Below are 17,292 nucleotides of genomic sequence, written 5' to 3' on the forward strand. Positions count from 1 at the left end.
GTCTGGAGGCATCTGGAGTTGGTTAGGCTCTTCTGGGGGAGTTCAGTGTATTAAAGGAAGATGGAGACTGTTAGTGACAAGTGTTGGAGAGAGAGAGTGGAGATGCTATCGCTAGAGTCCTGTCTGTTTGCTGAGAGGGGTGGGGGTGAGTTGGGAGTGTGTCTGGTCTGGGTCTCTGATGAATAATAATTATTCTAGAATAAATGGCAGCTACTATGCTCTAGTTCCAGTGATGTCAGAGTCCACCACATAGCCACCCACTCTTAAATAAGGACCAATTCTCACAACCACCCCACACCCAGTGGCTAAATCCACTGACAGTTATGATGAGAGCTCGTCAGAATCACTCTGCATTGTTTTTTAGCCGGAGCACATACTCTGACAACATGTTGCCATTCATTTCTGAATTTTAATTTCTATGTGGTGAAATGCATGACCATAAAGTGGGTCTTCCACTTTGAATATTCCAAGCATCACATCTTGAGGCATTATGACTTGTAGGAAAATGTTTGTGGATTTACCGCCCTCTAGTGGCTGTAAAATGTACATGCCCACACCTGATTTCCATTGGCTAACGTGCGTTTGTGTGTTTTTCCCCAGCTGAGTTTGTGACGCCCAGAGCCATCCTGACGGGTCATGACTGTGAGGTGACCTGCGCCAGTGTGTGTGCCGAGCTGGGACTGGTCATCAGTGGCTGCAGAGGTGAGTATGTGTGTGTGGATCAACCGAAGCCTCTTGCTACAGACTGGGTTCAAAGTAACTTAGATCTTGGTCACACTGACAATATGAATGTCAGAACAGTGAACACTTTCATACTGAACAACCTCATACGGTCAATGTAGACACGTCTGTAAGTTGCTTTGGATTTAGAAGAAGAAGAAATGACCATGTTATAATGTCATTATGATGAAAACCCTTGAGTGAATCAGTTGAAATCAGAGCCGGATTAGTAACTTATATTTTCCTCCACTCACAGAGGGCCCGTGTCTGATCCATTCCATGAATGGGGACCTGCTGCGGACCCTGGAGGGCCCGGGGGGTTGCTCGCAGCCCCGTCTCATCCAGTCCTCTACAGAGGGCCACGCCGTAGTCTACTACGACAAGGGACACTTCTGCTTCTTCTCCATCAACGGAAAGCTGCTGGGACACATGGAGGTGGAGGAGAACATCAGGGTAAAGGAACCCACTGATATAGAGGGACAAAGTCATTTCATTAAGCTTCTAACAGTTTTAATGTTTTGTTGGAAAGCCTAGTGTACACACGTTTCCAGCTTCATCAAGCCTCTCTCTATCCTGTTCTATTCTACTGGTCTGGGGAAGTTTCTGTGCTTCATCAAGCCTCTCTCTATCCTGTTCTATTCTACTGGTCTGGGGAAGTTTCTGTGCTTCATCAAGCCTCTCTCTGTCCTGTTCTATTCTACTGGTCTGGGGAAGTTTCTGTGCTTCATCAAGCCTCTCTCTGTTCTGTTCTATTCTACTGGTCTGGGGAAGTTTCTGTGCTTCATCAAGCCTCTCTCTGTCCTGTTCTATTCTACTGGTCTGGGGAAGTTTCTGTGCTTCATCAAGCCTCTCTCTGTCCTGTTCTATTCTACTGGTCTGGGGAAGTTTCTGTGCTTCATCAAGCCTCTCTCTGTCCTGTTCTATTCTACTGGTCTGGGGAAGTTTCTGTGCTTCATCAAGCCTCTCTCTGTCCTGTTCTATTCTACTGGTCTGGGGAAGTTTCTGTGCTTCATCAAGCCAGTGGTCTGCTCTCTGATTAAAGGCCAGCTCTGTGGTCTGAGGCCTGTCTGCCTCAGGGCATACACATCTACAAACCCCTCACGCACACACACATCTACAAACACACACATCTACAAACCCCTCACGCACACACACACTTTTAGCCTAGGAAGTAGCAGGTCAAAGGCTCTTTCCTTCCATTTCTCCTCCAACCTCTCCTCTCCTCCAGTCCAGACAAGTCTCTTTGATCCTGGGCTCCCGTGTCGAGTCCTATCAGGTCTTAGTGCTGGTTCAACATGGCAGGAGGGCGGACATTCTCCCAGTCCTAGCCCCATTAACAACCCTCAGGCACCACACGACACATTCCCACATTTCACATTTCCTGCCTCACGGCTACGGTGTCACAAAATGGCCCCCGCTCTTTGGCCAGTTTCCCTTTCCCCCTGTTTCCGATGGGCCTGGGAAATGTAACCCAGTCCCTCATAGGCACACCTGCTTCCCATTTGAGCCAGCTGTACTCTGCCCCTGTCACCGAGCCACAGTCATAGTCACAGCCATAGCACCAGGACTGATTACTGAGCTATATACATACATACCCCCCCATTTGTTTCCAATAAGCAGATTGAATCAGAATTCATTGGCAGAGCAAGTCTGGTATTGAGTTGGTGTTGATTGTATTGAAATCACATGCTGCTGAATAGGAAAGGTTGTTAAATGAATGACCTTAGAAGATTAGAATGAGTTTCTACTGTAGTGTTTCAGATTCTACGGAAGTTTATAATGAGTTTCTACTGTAGTGTTTCAGATTCTACTGAAGTTTATAATGAGTTTCTACTGTAGTGTTTCAGATTCTACTGAAGATTCTAATGAGTTTATACTGTAGTGTTTCAGATTCTACTGAAGTTTATAATGAGTTTCTGCTGTAGTGTTTCAGATTCTACTGAAGTTTATAATGAGTTTCTACTGTAGTGTTTCAGATTCTACTGAAGATTAGAATGAGTTTCTACTGTAGTGTTTCAGATTCTACTGAAGTTTATAATGAGTTTCTACTGTAGTGTTTCAGATTCTACTGAAGATTAGAATGAGTTTCTACTGTAGTGTTTCAGATTCTACTGAAGTTTATAATGAGTTTCTACTGTAGTGTTTCAGATTCTACTGAAGATTAGAATGAGTTTCTACTGTAGTGTTTCAGATTCTACTGAAGATTATGAGTTTCTACTGTAGTGTTTCAGATTCTACTGAAGATTATAATGAGTTTCTACTGTAGTGTTTCAGATTCTACTGAAGTTTATAATGAGTTTCTACTGTAGTGTTTCAGATTCTACTGAAGGTTATAATGAGTTTCTACTGTAGTGTTTCAGATTCTACTGAAGATTATAAGTTTATAATGAGTTTCTACTGTAGTGTTTTCAGATTCTACTGAAGATTAGAAGTTTAGAATGAGTTTCTACTGTAGTGTTTCAGATTCTGCTGAAGATTAGAAGTTTATAATGAGTTTTTACTGTAGTGTTTCAGATTCTGCTGAAGATTAGGTTGGTGAGATCCAGATCAGAGTATCTTCCAAATAGCTGTTATGAAGATTAGTTTTCCGATTTTATCCACCGCTATTTTCTTACCTACAACAGTTTTGCCAATAGTGTAGCCAGCCTCCTTTTCTCATATATATAAACTGTTAGTCTTTATCTATCAGATCACAAGACTCTCTGATAGACAGTTAGTTGCTGTCTGATCCAGCACAGTTGTAGGTTTTTCCAGGTCCCCGTAGTGTGCTCCCCAGCCCGTTCTTTTCATGTACATAAACCGCTAGCCATTCCTGGGCCGTTGTGCGTCTATCCCCTGCTGGGCGTTGTAAATTCCTGCCACGTCAGACAGAATCAGGGCAGTCTTCACATCTTCACACCCCCCCCCCCCCCCGTCTCAGTATGAGGCCTGGACGGGGTGTTTAATGCACTACACTAGACACCAGTATCAATCTTCAGCTAGCGCTGCGTCCCACCGCACAGCAGGACTCCGGGATAAATAAATGTTTGTCCTGGCCCAAGGTGTCCCCTTACAGTCTTGTCCCAGACTGTGTGTTGGTGTGTATGTGTGTGTGTAGATTTTTGTGTGTGCGGGTGCACAAGTGCTTATGTGTGCATGCAGCGTGAATGTGACTGGGTATGTTAATAACTGGAGCCTATTTTTGTATTGGTCTTTGTTATGGATCCCCATTAGGTCCTGCCAAACAAATGAAGACTAAAATAAAACAGTACATTAACATTATTACACCACTACATATCTAAAATATGTGTGTAGAGTGAGTATTCTGGCGTGTGTGTGTCTCCTCATAGTCCACATTGTTCCATAAGGTGTATTTTTAGGTTTATGTTGAAGCTTGCATGAGTTAAAGAGTTCCATGCAGTCATGGCTCTGTGTAGTACTGTGTGTTTTCCTGAGTTCGTTTTGGACTTGGGGACTGTGAAGAGACCCCTGGTGGCATGTCTTGTCGGGTATGCATGGGTGTCTGAGCTGTGTGCTAGTCGTTTAAACAGACAGCTCAGTGCTTTCAACTTGTCAATACCTCTCACAAAGGAAAGTAGTGATGCAGTCAATCTTTCATTTACTTTGAGCCGGGAGAGATTGACATGCATGTCATTGATGTTAGCTCTCAGTGTACTTTTAAGGGCCAGACATGTGCCTATGTCCCCCACCTGTATGACTGGGCAGTAGTCCAGGTGTGACAAAACTAGTGCCTGTAGGACTTTTGTTGATAGCGATGCCAAGAAGGCAGAGCAACGCTTTATTACGGACAGATCTCTCCCCATCTTAGCCACCATTGCATCAATATCTTTGGACCATGTCAGTTTACAATCCAGGCTTACACCAAGCAATTTAGTCTCCTCAATTTGCTCAATTTCCACATTATTCATTACAAGATTTAGTTAAGGGTTTAGTGAATGATTTGTCCCAAATACAATGCTTTTTAAAATATTTTGCTTATTACTTGCCACCCATTATAAACTGACTGCAGCTCTTTGTTAAATGCCGTAGTAGCAGATGTGTAGAATGTTGAGTCATCAGCATACATAGACACACAAGCTTTACTCAGAGCCAGTGCCAGGTAATTAGTAAAGATTATAACAAGTTGGGGGCCTAGACAGCTGCCCTGGGGAATGCCCAACTCCACCTGGATTATGTTGGAGAGGCTTCCATTAAAAAAACACCCTCTTTGTTAGACCGATAACTCTCGATCCATGCTATAGATGTAAAGCCACAACACAGCCGCAGATTAGATTATGATTTCAAAAACTGATGTCATTTATCCCATTTAGAATATGGCCCTAGTTGCGTTGGAGGGTAAAGAGAGTTGTAACTCTCAGCAACAACCTCTCTCCTGGCTGGTTCTCTGATAGCAGATTCATCCAGCGTAGTTGAGTTGAGGACATGCTGAATGGATTACAGTCTTAGCCCCACTAATATAACTCAGACAGTGTAAGTAACCATTCTAGCAGATTGTGTTTACTGTCTTCTCCGTGTGCATGTAACTGCTAGAATGAACAGCACCATAAATTCAGCTTTTACCTTGAGCAGACGACACTGAATCCCACCTAACTCTTCACATTCCCCTTTGACCTTCACATTCCCCTTCGCTCTCCCCAAAAAGCGTTAAAAGGAGCATGTGGTTCTATAATAGTTCTCCCTGGCATCATTGCCAGGCTCTGAAGTCATCCTTCAGACACCCGAGTCACGTCGGCAATCTTGGCTCCTGTGGAGACGGCGGCCATCTTGTTTGGCCTCCCAGTCGCAGAGTGGCTGATTTTTATTCTGTCCTGGATCAACCTCCTACCTGGTTCTGGCTGAGTAGTCTGCCAGGTCTCCAACCCCCCCCAGCAGCACACAGTGGGTGATGTACTAGGCCTAGCCATAGAAGGCTACATCAACACCATATAGTAAGTACATCAGTGCCAGAGGCTGGATGGAGTCTACATGGAGGAACAATTGAAAGAGAGTAACTGTCAAGTTAGTTCATGCTTATGAATTGAGGTCATGAATCAGAACAGTTTGTTCAGTTTGGGACTGCTGCCACTAGTTCTGTGAATATAATGGGTCATTCTTGAAATACTGAGAGCCATTTTGGCAAACAATATCAGAACTAAATTTTCCTTTGTTGAGTTAATCCTAAATGATGCTGATCTAAATGTCTGTTCTCTTAATCAATAGTGTCAGATTAACTGACAAAAATTGCTAAGGGGCTTTATATGGCAAGATAAAGGACGCAATCACACAGATATCACACAGATATCACACATCAAACAAATCTAAACAGAATGACATCCCATTTCTCCATGATCCATTATATTAGTTTTAGCGGTGGTATAAGCATCTAACACAACTTTAGATTGACTTGAGTTGGTATGACAAAAGCAGCTAAACTGATTGCCAGGAATGTGAAGAGTTGGGTTAAGTTCTAAATAAGTTGTGTTCATATAAAATATACTGTCAGGTCCAACATTATTGGCACCCTAGAGAAAGATTGGCAAACAAGACTATAAAATAAATGCAAGTACTGAGCTATATTATGTGCTCATCTTAATGGGAAATTATAGTATTTTATACTAATGCAAGTACTGAGCATGTGGCTCTGTAATTGTTATCTGGCTTCTTGGCTCTGAAGTCATCCTTCAGATACCTGAGTCTTGTCTGCCATCTTGGCTCCTGTGACCATTTTGTTTGGCCTCCCAATCACAGTGGCAGATTTATTCTGTCTGGGAACAGCCTCCTACCTGTGTCTGGCTGAGTCGTCTGCCAGGTCTCCAACCCCCCAGCAGCACACAGTGGGTGATGTACTAGGCCTAGCCATAGAAGGCTACATCAACACCAGTAAGTACATCATCAGTGCCAGAGGCTGGATGGAGTAACACTGACTTCACACAGTCTACTGTCAAGTTACTAGAAGGCTACTTCAATTTCCCCCCAGTTAGAATGAGCAACTACTGTCTTTGTTCATGCTTATGAGTTGAGGTCATGTATCAGAAAAAGTTCAGAGTGTGTGTGTGTGTGTGTGTGTGAGAGAGGGTCAGTGCATTAGTTCAGACTACCAGGTCTTCTGATACTGCAGTTCACTGGACATCTTCCCTGTGGCTCATAAGAAGAGGCCAAAGACTGTACTGTACGTCTGTCTGTCTGTCCGTACGTACGTACTGTATATCTGCAACCAGTGATCAACTCCATTGGGAGCAGTGAGGCTAGCTAAAGAGATTTTTCTTATAGGGTAGACATTTCCCCGTTTTGAATGTGCAACGACTGTCTTAAGTGTTTTGATTGTTAAATGATCCATTATATGAGTTTTAGTGGTGGAATAAGTATCTAACTCAACTTTTGATTGACTTGAGTTGGTATCACGAAATAAGCTAAACTGATTGCCAGGAATGTGCCAATTTGTGTTAAGTTCAAAACTAAGTTTTGTTCATTTCAAATATGTAGCATTTGAAATATACTCTGCCGGCTGCCCCACATATGGCTTGGATGATGAATGTTTTTGTTTAATCTTCCATCCGGTAATTGCACTTCTCTTCTCATCTTTCTAAGCCAGCTGTGACTGAAATAGCTGCATCCCATCTAACATACAGTATGTTAATGTGAAACCGCTAATTAGACTAACTTACACTAGTTATTACTTACATTTCCTTGTCATCTCATCAGCGTTCGTTACCTCGTGATTGATGCCTCCGACTGGCTTCAATTTCCAACTATATACTGTATGCATAAATATACCCCAACACAGAAGTTTAGTGTAGGGCCGTAGTGTATCCCCGTTTCCCTAGGGAACTCATTAAGTGTAACACAGCCCATAAGTGCACAGGAAAACCAGATGAGCAGAATAAATCTCTCTCCACTGTGCCTGTGGGGAGCCGTGCCTTGTAGCAGTTCAGGTGGATGGACTGCTGTTCTGTGCTGCTCGCCACATGAATGTTGTGAAATATCTGGTTGATACTGTGCCTCTCTCGCTTGGTGCAGGAAGTGCTCACAGAGACTGTGATTGAAATAGCACACCGTGAGGTAGGTGGTGAAGTCACTGGTGTCCTAGACTCGGTCACTAAATCGAACCACACCACAAAGCCTATACTGATAAAGCTTTGGTTGATTGTTATTAAGGAGTTGTTGTAGACACCTCTCTATTGGACAAATAGCAGACGTCAATATGGCGACAGGATTCCTCACTGGCCAATAAGCCCACGTTCATTATGCTTTATGATAGTGGTCAGCTCTGGTGTGGTGTGAGGGAGTTACACATCCCATCCAAATCTCTGCATGTATTAGCGCCCTCCAGTGGTAGGTGCAATAGGTTGCAGGTCATGACGTCCACAGGAGGGCGCTAATGTTCCCTATTGTCTTGTACATAACGTCTCCTGTCAGTCAAAGTGGTGCTGTTTCTCCTCTCCCGTCAGGCCATGCTGCTGAGTCGGGACGGACAGTACCTGTTGACGGGGGGAGACGGGGGAGTTCTGTCTGTCTGGCAGGTTCACAACCTCAAACAGATGTTCACCTACCCTGGCTGTGACGCAGGCATCCGCTCCATGGCCATGTCCAACGACCAAAGGTAACATACACACCTGGACTCTGACGCTGTAATCTTCACTCACATAGGTGTTGTGTGGTATGAAGTTTTAGCACATAGGAAGAAATAATGAAAATACGGACTAATGATTAATACCATCTTCAGATGTGTGGGCTTGTAGTAACTAACATCAGATGGGAAATAAAAAACCTTCCCAATCTAGAATACCCAGATGAAGACCTTGGTGTTATTCACAGTATAATGACAGACCTACTTTACGGCCTTAGTAAAAGTACATCATGTTCTGTCTACATGTATGAGCCTTAACTCAACACACCCTCTCGGCGCTGTCCTCTCCTAGGTGCATCATAACCGGCATGGCATCTGGTAGTATAGTCCTGTTCTACAACGACTTCAACAGGTGGCATCACGAGTACCAGACCAGATACTGAGGCAGGACCACACAACAACAATCCCTGAGAATCTGGTTAACGTGGGACCTACCTACTGCAATCCTGTCGTTCGATGTACTAAGGCACTACTCAATACATATTGATATCCTGAATGTATCTCAAGAGAAGAAAAACTGTCTGATTCTGTCGAAAGAAGCAAACTATTTTTTAAAAAAGGGCATTGCTATATTTTGTAGGGCATATCGATAATTTCATAATATAATATCTTAGGGTGGGGTTATATACCTATGGTTACAAATCTATTTTTAGCTTGTTAAGAGTCTATTTTCATCTCGAGCAGAGGAAAATAAGGGTTCAAAGTGGAAGTAGGTAGAAAAGTATATTTGCATCTATTGTCTTAAGAATCCATATATTTGTGTGCGTTAGGGGTGAGTGATTATTTCCAATAGGTGTGAAACGTGGAGATATAATCATTATTTTGGTCATTAATATCCTTTTTTGTCATGCTCTTTTTGCTACTGTGTGGAAATACAGGGAAATAAAATATAAGTTTGTGTGGCGATCGAGCAGGAAGTCCTTTATGTGTTCATGACTTGAGAGGGAATATATTCTATTTAAATGTTTGTACCACACCTCTGTGTAAACGGACAGATCTTGCCTTCCTGTGCATGAGTTATTCCTCTGCTGTCCTGATGGTGGCCGTACACTGCACAAAGACTTGTCACCAGTTGTCATATGTGTATCAGACAGTCATCATAGTAACAAGATGACTGCCGGTGTGATTAGTTTGTATCCGAGTGTTGTCATGACGATCATTAGCTTTATGTATGTACTGTAACCATACTGATGAATAATATGTCTGTCAGTAGAAACAAATGTCATGGGCTGCGTCCTAATTTTGTAAAATGGCGTACTTTCCTCATCACCTATCAGAACTTTACATGAAGGAGACGGGACGAGGAAAGGAAGCCGTTCCAAATGGCCGACGTAGCCATGATGTGCTTCTTTGTATAACTTCTTGTTAGCTTTTCCTCCTCTACTGAGGCATTTGCAGTACTTAAGCATATACTGTATCATATTAGCGATCGACACAGTGCCCAAACCATGCTAGGATCAATCAAAGTATCTCATCTTGGCAAAGAGAGGTGCAGCGAAATGAGGGACTTGTCAGTCTGTCTGTGTGTCACGGTGAATATTCACAGGTTAAACCAGACCACAGACAGCCCCGGTCCTGGACAGCCAAAGGGTGTGCACTTTTTGGTTCAAGCCCAGCTTTAAAATACCCGATTCTACCTAATTATGGGTCTTCAGGTCAAAACTGAATTGAATCAGGTGTTTTGGTGCAGGGTTGGAACACCCGATGTGGTTCCTCCAATACAACGGTTACTCATAAGGAGAAACATTCCGTGTTGATCTACGCTTGGTGTGGTTACCATTACAATGAAATGGTTACTACTGTATTTTCTATGTATCGCTCAATATTTTGGCAATCAATTTGGAATGAGTGTTTTTGACGCGTGATGAGTTCTGACAAATAAAATTGAATTTTTTAACTTGATGTCTTGTCTTCAATTGAACTGTTATTTGAACTCACTTTTTCTGAAATTCGACGGGAATGTAGCCAGGGGTGGGGTTGCACTAACCACATCGTTCACAGAAGCTTCTTCCTGGCCGCAGTCAAGGCCTAGGTAGGTAGGTTTAAACCCATATTAGCATGGGCAGCGCCATTGAGGCTGTCAGACACAAAGATGAGTGCTATATCTCTATGGTTTTGGCTTAGGTTTATTCATATTGCAAAACTAGAAGTATATAAAGACTGTTTAGATGGAATATCATCAATATATTGTGCAAACTTCCCTTTAAGAGATGACGGAGTCTTCACCAGGACCTGCTTGCTGCTCTCCATGTGGCAAACCCCCAACACAGTGCAGGTGCTGCCATCACTGACTTGCAGAGCAGGGGGTTATGGGAGTCTGTTGGTCCCTAGCTTGTTTCCCCATAGGCTCAATGTTAGAGCTAGATCTGGTAACTGTTTCTATCCTGGTGATTGGCTCAGTAGATCTGATTCATCAGGATAGGTCTGGAGCAAAACACGTCATCAAATAGTTGTTTTCATTGGCTAATGGTTGGAATTAGGCCATGTTGTTGCTTCAGATATTGTCCACAGGATGGCGCTGATGGTCACTTTACCTCATTGTGAGTGGCTTATAATATCTGATTTCTACCTTTATCAACATAGGCGTTTTCACACAATCAAAAACAGTGCCAAAGAAATACTTTAAAACATTGATTTGAATACTTTTTATTGCGTTTGAAGTTCTCCGATGTGCTGCTAATACATAATGATAAAGGGAGTCACAGTGGCAAAATGCACAAACTAAAACTGTTGGCCAAAGCTGACAGGAGTGTTTTTCCTGCTTGAAATGTAATTTTCATACACGTATCCAGACAAACTTGACAGGAGTGTTTTTCCTGTTTGAAATGTAATTTCCATACACGTATCCAGACTAAAACTGCAATAAAACAAGCATTATGATGATGACAGTGTAGTTTGACTAAACATTACACAACAGAACAGCTACTATACGTACAATAGTACCAGCTTGACGTGTGTGTGTGTGAGACCTGTTTTGTGGGGAGGCAGAGGGAGGAACATGGCATGCAACTAAAGCCCCTTGGAGTAGTGCTGTGCATCGGAGCCATTATCAATATCCGAAAGGTTAAACTAACCAACTGCATGCAGTAGGCTAGGTAAAGAGATGCAGGCCGCATCCCAAATGGTACCCTATTCCCCAACCCTATGGGCCCTGCTCAAAAGTAGTGCACTATATAGGGAATAGGGTGCGATTTGGGACTTAAACATGGACTTTAAAACAAGTGCATTACCATTACAGACAAAGACAACAGCAAAGTGGAACAGCCTCACGTTATTATCCGGTAAATCTGGACTGATAAATGAGTATATGAGGGGATAGAGCTCCCAGTGTTTCCTGTCAGCTGGTTTCAGAAAAGGAATCTAACTACTGGGTCAGGTTCATTAGGGCACACGATGAAAAATGTTTCGCAACGGAGGGCAAATGTTTCTTACAGGACATGTCCAGGAAGACCCTTCCTGTTTGTCTGTTTTCTTCAATTTTGTGCCTGATGAACATTTACATTGTAGTCATTTAGCAGACGCTCTTATCCAGAGCGACTTACAGGAGCATTTAGGGTTAAGTGACTCGCTCAAGGGCACATCTACAGATTAGTCGGCTCGGGGATTCGAACCAGTGACCTTTCGGTTACTGGCCAAAAACTCTCAAAACGCTAGGCTACCTGCCGCCCTGAACACACCCCTGATCTGGCAGCTATTTTCACAGGCACACCTCTCCTCATTGACACGTTCATCTTCTACTCTGTTGCGTCTCTCTTTTGGTGTTCAGCAGTTAAACACTACAGGCTCCATAGCGGACCAATGATAAACAGGCTTTACAGACAAGAGAAGAAAACAAAACTCAAACCTTCAACTTTCATTCTGGTGCCTCGTGTCTGTCATACAATACTATATACATCTACAGTAGCAGTTTATCTTACAACAGACAACAAGCACGCCAAATAATACACTTCTACCCATAATCAACATGTGTGTTTCTACCAACCAACCACAGACAATAAATAAAACATGATCAGAAGTCATTCCAGAAAACCCCATCTGAAACCACACACACTAACTAGCCAGGCCTCGCTCTATTTTCTCCATATATATAAATACACACATACCGTATATACAAAATCAACCAAAATGTACAAAACACCTCAACTTCCCTCTTGGAGCGTGGATATGATGGGTTCTCTACAGAGATTGTACTGTAGGTTGTAGGAGCCATTTTGCTTTTTTTTGCCATTTGTTGCTTGGGAGCCTAGGAACGATACAGCAGTGGACATCAGCTGTTATACTGTTACTGGGGATGGAGGTTCTATCTGTATCTAGCCCCCTACATGCGAATCATAGGTCTGGGGATACGGCGTGTGGAGGTAAGGGGGCTGGAAAGGTACAAATTAGACCATGGTCCAGCAGCCAGTCTTCTCATCCATCATTCTTTCTCACAGCTCTCTGGCAGTAGCAGCAGCTTCAACGTCAAGGCCCACCAGGGGTGATGGAGGGGTGGGAGAGGAGGGAGAGGAGCAGGTCAGGGGTGAGGGAGGGCTGGGAAAGGCAGAGGGAGCGGGGCAGGTAAAAAGAGAGGGAGGAGAGGAGGGAGAGAGAGGGGCAGGAGGAGAGGGGGAGGCTTTGCGTTTGGAAGGTGATGAGGCAGAGGGGCAAGTAACTGGCATATGAGAGGCCCCAGGGAAGGCACAAACATGGAGCTTGGTTGGAGAGGAAAGAGAAGGGGACATTTGGAGTTTGGTAGGTGAAGAGGGAGAGGAAGGAGAGGGAGAGATAACAGGTTTGGTAGGTGAAGAGGGAGAGGAAGGAAAGGGAGCGATAACAGGTATGGTAGGTGAAGAGGGAGAGGAAGGAGAGGGCACGATAACAGGTTTGGTAGGTGAAGAGGGAGCGATAACAGGTTTGGTAGGTGAAGATGGGGAGGAAGGAGAGGGCGCGATAACAGGTTTGGTAGGTGAAGAGGGAGCAATAACAGGTTTGGTAGTTGAAGAGGGAGAGATATCAGGTTTGGTAGTTGAAGAGGGAGAGATATCAGGTTTGGTAGGTGAAGAGGGAGCGATAACAGGTTTGGTAGTTGAAGAGGGAGATATATCAGGTTTGGTAGGTGAGGAAGGAGAGGGAGAGATAACAGGTTTAGTAGGAGAGGAAGGAGAGGGAGAGTTGTTGGGCCTGGTAGGGGAGGTAGGATAGATAGAGACGTTAGGCTTGGTAGGAGAGGAAGGAGAGACAGGGACAGAGGGAGAGGTAACGGGTCTGGTAGGTGTTGAAGGAGAGATGGGAGGGGATACAGGGACAGGCACATCAGTCTGAGGACTCTTGGGTTCCTCCTCTGGGAGGGCAGGCTTGGTGGGTGATGCCAGCTTGGTGTTGGGTGAGACTGGTGTTGGGTGTTGGTGTTTGGTGTTGGGTGTGGCTTGCTTGACTGGCATGGCTGCAGGAGGGACTACTTTCTTCCCAGGTGGTGCTGTGGGCCTCTGGCTGCGACGAGTCAGCTGGATCCTCTTCTTATCTAGAGCTGTGTTCTGGAAGAGGTCAGGGGTGAGGGGTCAGGGGTGAGGGAAAGAAAGTAAGACCGACACTCACCTTCGTTACAATACAACAGAACCAAACAGGTAGAGAGAGACAGAAATAAAAAACAGTGGGTCAATATATAATGGGAAGAGAAAACTGCCCCAAGATGACGTTCAACCGCACTGATCTCTGACAGTAAGATCCATGGAGTAACATTTCTATATAATATTAAACACAGTATATAAAAAACACATACACATATATATATATAGATAGACAGAAACATCCATAGAGGGGATGATTTTACAGTGACAGACCCTTCACAGTAGTAGACAGACCCTTCACAGTAGACTGACTCAACAAGACAGCAAATCATATCAATGCTCAACATGCAGTGTAAGGGAAAATGAGAAATTGTGCTGGAGAGATTTTGCCTCATCACAACCCAAACCAACTAGACACTGAAGATCACATCTGGAATTACAGATCATTTGGATTGCTATAATAATAACAGTAATAACAGTAATGACTACGTAACAATCAGAAGGCATCCAGATTTCCCATGTTCCCTTAGCTGAGTGAGTCTTCATGGTGTCAGTGAAGAAGCAGTGAAGAAGCGTAGCCTTCAGTGTTAGTACATACCATTGCCTTGGAGCTAATTCAGAGGGTGGCAATGTGGGCATGTTGTGGAGGGGTGGAGGGGGCGGGGAGGAAGCAGAGGGGACAGAGACTAGTCTTACTCACAGCTCAACAACATTAGAGGAGACACAGAAAGCAGGCCTGTTTGATTCCTGCTCTGGTGTACCACAGCACTGCTGCTTTTCCTCTGTCCCTGGTAGCTAAGTGATCAGTTCATGCCATTGGTTAGCCAGAGTACACTACTCACCTGGTTTCCAAGGTCGAAATAAAAAGAAGCAGTGGTGTCCCACTGGGCACAGACACCAATTCAACGTTTATTACACGTTGGTTCAATAGAATTTCATTGATATGACGTGGAAACAACGTTGATTCAACCAGTTGTGTGGCTCTCCAGGCTTGGAATTGATTAGCCTAAAGTCTGCTATGACAATCATCTCTCAGGATGCTGGTAAGCTCAATGACATGATTTTAGAAATCTTAACTTCTGGGGGAGTACTGTTCAATGTTAAATCCAAGGCAATATAAGCAATTTTCATCTGTCTCTCTCATCCAGTGCAGTAGTGCAGTTTAAATACTTGACCACAAGGTGGTGGTAGAGCTCAACTGAACAATTATCAGGAGATGAACTGTAATGTATCCAAAGGGCCAGGACAGCAGGTTGAAATGTTTTGTCATGAATCTGGTTCTGGGGGCAGCTCTGTCGAGTGGTCACTAGCTGGCACAACCACAAAGTAATATAATCTCCACACTGCTAACCTTAATTCCTAACCCTATCCTTAAATTAAGACCAAAAAGCTAATTTTTGTTTTGCAGCTGGCCCATCTAGCAGAAATTGCTCAGTTCTGCCTCCAGGGCAAGATTCATGACAATAAATGTCAACCTGCCATAGACATGGCCAATGCATGTAGGAGTAGGATCATGGCTTTACATAGCCATCAAATATATTGTAAAATTGCCATGGACATTTAATGTCCCCAGATTATTGTAGGGGCATTAACTATAAGAGCACTACTTTAGATGAGTGACAGAGACGGGGGCAAATAAAAAATTAGTTCAGCAGAAGCAATGAGGGCTTCTCTTAGGCCTAGTTAGTTAGCATGCCAAATAACCACCCAGCCAGCCAAAAACAACACAGAATACAATAACATGTACAAATCTAACTCAGACAACAACTCTCAACACAGCAGTGACATCACTGTCAACAAAGTCAGTCCACACAGAGACGAGTTGATTGATGAAGATGGTTATGAGTGAGATAAAAGTGGAGGATGAGTGTGAGAGAGAGAGAGAAAATAAAAGAAGCCCCATTGGAGGAGAGAGGAGCTTAGGCAAATTACACGAGGGGGCAGAGCAGCCATGCAAACTGATTCAAGGCCACTGCAGAGATTTACTGAGTTATTCTGCCCAGATCAATCTGTTATAGAGAGGCATTATTGGAGCTGGCAGAGGGGGAGAGAGTGGAGGACGGGGGAGATCGGTACCCTGCACTCAGCTCCAAAGCTTCCCCTGTGGTCCTGGGATGAGTTGGGAGGAGGGGGTGGGATGAGCAGGAGGGGCGCGGGGATCTCCTTTACACCTCAAACTGTCAAAGGAGATTTACAACAAAATGAGATTTAACCCCGAGTCAGGGGCAGTCCCAAATTAACCCTTTCGCACCCCTTAGCCCATGTTAATCCCTTTCTACTGCTGCAGTGGGTATACTGGACCCAGGTGGAAGCAGACAGCATGTGTGCATCTCAATAGTCTAGAGAGGTTTCCTCTCATTGTCTCCTTCAGGACCAGGGAAGGAGATGAGGGGGATCTAATTGAGATGCATCCATTGACAGACCTATGCTATATTGGTCGTGTATTCGCAGGCCAGCTTCAGCTCAATAGACCCCAAAGTGGACCAGAGAGGGGAGGTGATGTGACCAGAAGTGTGCGGCAGATCGAGAGGAAGTTCACCACCCACAACAGGAAGTTACATAACTGTGCCAGGAGGTGCATAGGCTTGTGGGAAAAAGCTTAAAAACAGAAAGAGGATGGTAGGATATGACTAAGGATGTATCTCTTCAGACCAATGTACTCTGGAGTCACTGAGAACACTGCGTCAACACTAAAACACGACATTTGCACCACACAGATGAAAAGGTGTTTTAGAGAGAAGATGATGAATCAGGATTTATCCGTGTGTAATCCCAGGGGAAAGCTTTTTGAATAAATGTTGCTCTCTTAAAACCCTCAGTGATATGATTACATGAACAGAAGTTGTCCATTTCTTAGCTTTCCTGTCAGATAATCTCTCATGTTCTTTTAGATCAAACTCTTTTGTAACCAACTGATTAATAGTACTAGATGTGAAAATAGTTATTGTTTGTTTGAAAGTGAGTAGGTGTAGTGCTGAATTGACTAACATTTGTTACAGCTCATGTTGGTTTCCAATCAATGTTGAAATATAAGCGGATGCCAATAAAAATAAAATCAGGAAGCTTCTTTTATCTTTGTTTTTGGTTCCTTCAGAAAACGACTGATGGCAAGTAAATCAGGCCATGGTTGAACATTTCTGCAAATATCAAGAATCTACAGAAGAAGACTCTGGGGTGTCTATGTACGACAGATGGTGGAATACAGAGAGTTCAGATGAGGGAAAGTATATGGAGATACACAATGTGTGTATTGGAAACGTGACCAGAAAATAGAGAGTAGTTGGTAGAGAGTAGAGGGTCGTGACAGAGTGCTGTTGTGTATACGGAGTAAAACAATGTGTGTATGGGACCAGAAAACAAATAATGGGTTGTGATAGTGAATGTTGTTGTCTTGTTCCTCACCATGATGACTGACACTCC

At 43.8% G+C, this 17,292-nt stretch overlaps 2 protein-coding genes across 12 annotated transcripts in view; one reads left to right on the plus strand and one right to left on the minus strand.

Moving 5' to 3' along the window:
* The window catches only part of LOC110533189 (lipopolysaccharide-responsive and beige-like anchor protein), a 356,513-nt gene extending 346,290 nt beyond the window's left edge, over nt 1-10,223 (plus strand). For all 7 annotated transcript variants that reach the window (XM_090187615.1, XM_090187618.1, XM_090187619.1 and 4 more), the window contains 4 exons: nt 601-702; nt 977-1,173; nt 8,148-8,299; nt 8,619-10,223. In XM_090187615.1, coding sequence (XP_090043741.1) covers nt 601-702; nt 977-1,173; nt 8,148-8,299; nt 8,619-8,709 — 542 coding nt within the window. In that variant the 3' untranslated portion in view covers nt 8,710-10,223. The remainder of the gene's footprint in view (nt 1-600; nt 703-976; nt 1,174-8,147; nt 8,300-8,618) is intronic.
* Nucleotides 10,224-10,956: 733 nt separating this feature from the next.
* Nucleotides 10,957-17,292, minus strand: part of dclk2a (doublecortin-like kinase 2a) — a 107,502-nt gene continuing 101,166 nt past the window's right edge. For 2 of the 5 annotated variants that reach the window (XR_016483898.1, XR_005034205.2), the window contains exons 16-18: nt 17,275-17,292; nt 15,949-16,049; nt 10,957-13,839 (exon numbers count right to left, since the gene is read on the minus strand). The exon at nt 17,275-17,292 is cut by the window's right edge and continues 93 nt beyond it. Coding sequence is in view for 3 of the 5 variants with exons in the window: in XM_036933638.2 (XP_036789533.1) it covers nt 12,754-13,839; nt 17,275-17,292 (1,104 nt within the window). In the remaining 2 variants the exon portion in view is untranslated. Of the gene's footprint in view, nt 13,840-14,357; nt 14,484-15,948; nt 16,050-17,274 lie in introns of those variants that run through there. The other 3 variants (XM_036933638.2, XM_036933637.2, XM_090187624.1) reach the window with 2 other exon arrangements.

The sequence above is a fragment of the Oncorhynchus mykiss genome, chromosome 10, assembly GCF_057628025.1.
Source record: "Oncorhynchus mykiss isolate SJ-2025 chromosome 10, ASM5762802v1, whole genome shotgun sequence".
Lineage (NCBI taxonomy): Eukaryota > Metazoa > Chordata > Actinopteri > Salmoniformes > Salmonidae > Oncorhynchus > Oncorhynchus mykiss.